Below are 3,119 nucleotides of genomic sequence, written 5' to 3'. Positions count from 1 at the left end.
ATATATATATATATATATATATATATATATATATATATATATATATATATATATATATATATATATATATATATATAGTGACTTTGGGTGTAAAACTTGGGAACTAAAGCGTTTCCGCTCTTGATCGCTTCAATTCTACTTGCCTATTTTTCTCCTGGAAAATGAAAAGCTGCTAATCCCCAGTTTCGCTCTAGCCACCCGCTGTCGCTTCATTGGTTGTGGTTCCTACTCGTTGCCTATATATATTTCTCGTGATCTGTTGTTGCTTCTTCTCCCCTTCACTAAATTTTCTTGTTCGAATTGTTTTTGAATCGTAGCTTACTCATCGATTTTGAGATATTTTCTGTTTGGTAAATGTAAGTTAATCTGTCTTCCTCGATTTTCGTTCCCATTTTGTTTTTTGTTGTTGAATGATCGCCATATGTTACTTCCGCTTTTGTTGAATCATCAAACCATTTTAGTTTTTCTTTATTGGTTATGCATGTGAATATATTATAATTCATGGCAATCCTTGGTCTCGAGTTTTTCATTTATTGGAAGATAAATGTCAGTAAGTTTCTTGAGGTTTATACAGTATATATTTGCATTTCATGGTTGCTACGTATACAGTTGAAAGAAGAAAGTGGTTTCAGATAGTTGCTTTTTGAGGTCTCTTTAAACTTTAATGTGTATTTCCGTTCCTCAGATTATATCACTATGCTTTCTTCTATAACCTGTTATTGTGTGTTTACCATTACTTTAATTATAAGTTTAGGTGATTAGCATTTAGCACATATTGATGACACTTTATGCATAAAAAATACTGTATGTTGGAAAAAATGCTAGCACACTGTTCACATGATCAGTATGTGGTTTAAGACATAGAGATGCACTGAGTGGGATATATATTGCTCTTGACTAAGGTTTTTCCCATTAAGATATGATTGTTGAGGATAATAGATTCAGTTGCAATACTGACCATGTTTCATAAGTAAATTATGTGTTTTGATTACATAATCCTTTACTTTGAAATATTTTGTATTATGTTTATAAACCTACAATTTCTGGCTTTATTTGTCAACTTCATCAGATATATACCATGGAAACCTCTAAAAAGTCAGTTCAACTGAAAGTATTTGTTGACAAAAAGAAGAAAAAGGTGATGTTTGCGGAAGCAGCCAATGACTTTGTGGACATACTCTTTAGTTTTTTCACTTTGCCTCTGGGAACAATTGCAAAGCTCTCAAGAAAGCATTTAGACTCAACGGATATTAAACTTGGAAGCTTGACTTCTCTTTATGAAAGTGTTGTGAGTTTAGCTTTGAAATATATAGTTTGGTCCCATCATGATTTGTTAGTCGATCCGAAAAATTCATCAGCTTCTCTATGCCAGAATCTTAAAGTAAATCCAGATGACACCAAGACCAAGTTCAAAACTTTCCGTGTGCTTGATTGGCTGCAAGGTGTGTTTGTAAAAAAGTTGGATAATTTCATAATTACAGACGATCTCAATGTAGTACCTCTCACGCTTGATACAAGCATCAGACTTTTTAATTCTCTCGGTGTTGAAAACATTAATTTGTTAAGAAGAGAGAACAATGTATTTTGGTTTGGAAGAGGTAAGGTTTTTGGCTTTTGGCTGCATTTGGGTCGAGTTTTTTAGGAACTTTATTCTTTTAATTAATATCCCTCTGATATATTTATTTCAGTTCCTGAATTTACTGATGTGGTCTTTAACGACGAATTATCCTTTGACACACCTGGTGCTTGGAGGAGGTAAGCCATGCTCTTCATGCCCTACAAGCTCTACGTTGTGTAATTCATCTTTGATATCGATCGAGCAACTCCGGAAAAACTCAGACATCAATGAAATTGCTGGTTCAAAAATCAAACAAGAAGCTTTTATGCGCACAAGTGGAGAGTCTTTTTGTGGATCTGCTCTTCAGTTTCCTAACCATCCCATTGGGTGCTGTCATACATCTAACAAAGGATGTTGGTTCATCTTCATTAATGGCTATAAGTAATTTGTACAATAGTATTTCAAGTTTGGGAGATGGAAATTACTTGAAATCTGAGGATGTCAAGAGCATGTTACTTTGCCCAAAGCTTGCTGATGATTATTATAAATATATGACTGAATTTCTACCGAATTATGAATTAAACCCACGTACATGTCATTTCATCAAGCATCTTTCATGGTTTATAATGATCTGGAAGTAATCCCCTCTCCATCGATAGCTACATTCTCAAAGTTGAACACACTTGGTGTTCCTGTTGGTGATATGGAGGTTCTGGAAGTGAGCTTTGGTGAACAGGAGGTAAACTTGTTTTAACAAAACATGGATAGTAAAAGCAGTTCGGACAATCTTTGCTGCATGAAGTTTGCATTATTCAAGTAATAATGTAGAGAAAGAAGTGGAGATTTAATGATAAATGTAATGACACCCTTTGCTTGACTGTGCAGGCGCTTTCACTTCTCAAAGCTTGTCTCACCTCAACATCAGCTTTACCTCATATGCTGAATGCATCTAAGAAGAAAACAAAGGTGGAATCATCAACTTGATGCTCTAAAAGACTATTTTAGGCATACTAAACATTAGCTCTTTGTTGGTGATGAAATTAAAATTGTTCAGTTTTTTGTTTCTGATTATATATATATATATATATATATATATATATATATATACTTTTTCTGATGTTGCATATTGCTTTACTCCTTTCTTTATTTTTCTCCTCAATTTGAACAACACATGATGACAAGCACTACAGATGATTACATGCTTCTTCTTATCGTGTGTTTTTTTCTTTCCAAGTTGTGAATGAATATTCACCCAAAACCTCCAACTATTATATAAAAAAATTAATCTATTTGGTTTCCAATCGGGGAATTGATCCTTAAAATGTTTGAAGCTTATACTTCACCTATTATTTGATAATACTATGAGTAAGGGAAGGTTTTACAAGGTTTTATGGAACACTCAGTATTATCAGTTTTAGGACTTGTAAGCATTACCTATGTGGGTAGTGCTAGAAAGTTCATTTGTGTGTTGCAAAGAATCATGTCTATAATGAGATGATAAAACATATTTATGTAAGGTTAACATCATAGATGTTATAGAGAAAGAAAGATTTTCCATTCA

At 33.2% G+C, this 3,119-nt stretch overlaps 1 protein-coding gene across 1 annotated transcript; it reads left to right on the top strand.

Moving 5' to 3' along the window:
- The first annotated feature begins 1,078 nt into the window (after window positions 1–1,078).
- Window positions 1,079–2,003, top strand: LOC145127307 (uncharacterized). Its single transcript, XM_079062524.1, has 2 exons — window positions 1,079–1,603; window positions 1,689–2,003. Exons 1-2 carry the CDS (start codon window positions 1,079–1,081, stop codon window positions 2,001–2,003), a joined length of 840 nt encoding a protein of 279 aa, XP_078918650.1.
- Window positions 2,004–3,119: the final 1,116 nt, after the last annotated feature.

The sequence above is a fragment of the Lactuca virosa genome, chromosome 7, assembly GCF_052849685.1.
Source record: "Lactuca virosa cultivar CGN04683 chromosome 7, Lactuca_virosa_CGN04683_v6, whole genome shotgun sequence".
NCBI lineage: Eukaryota > Viridiplantae > Streptophyta > Magnoliopsida > Asterales > Asteraceae > Lactuca > Lactuca virosa.
The sequence above is the reverse complement of the archived record's forward strand: the minus strand, read 5'-3'. Positions and strand labels throughout refer to the sequence as shown.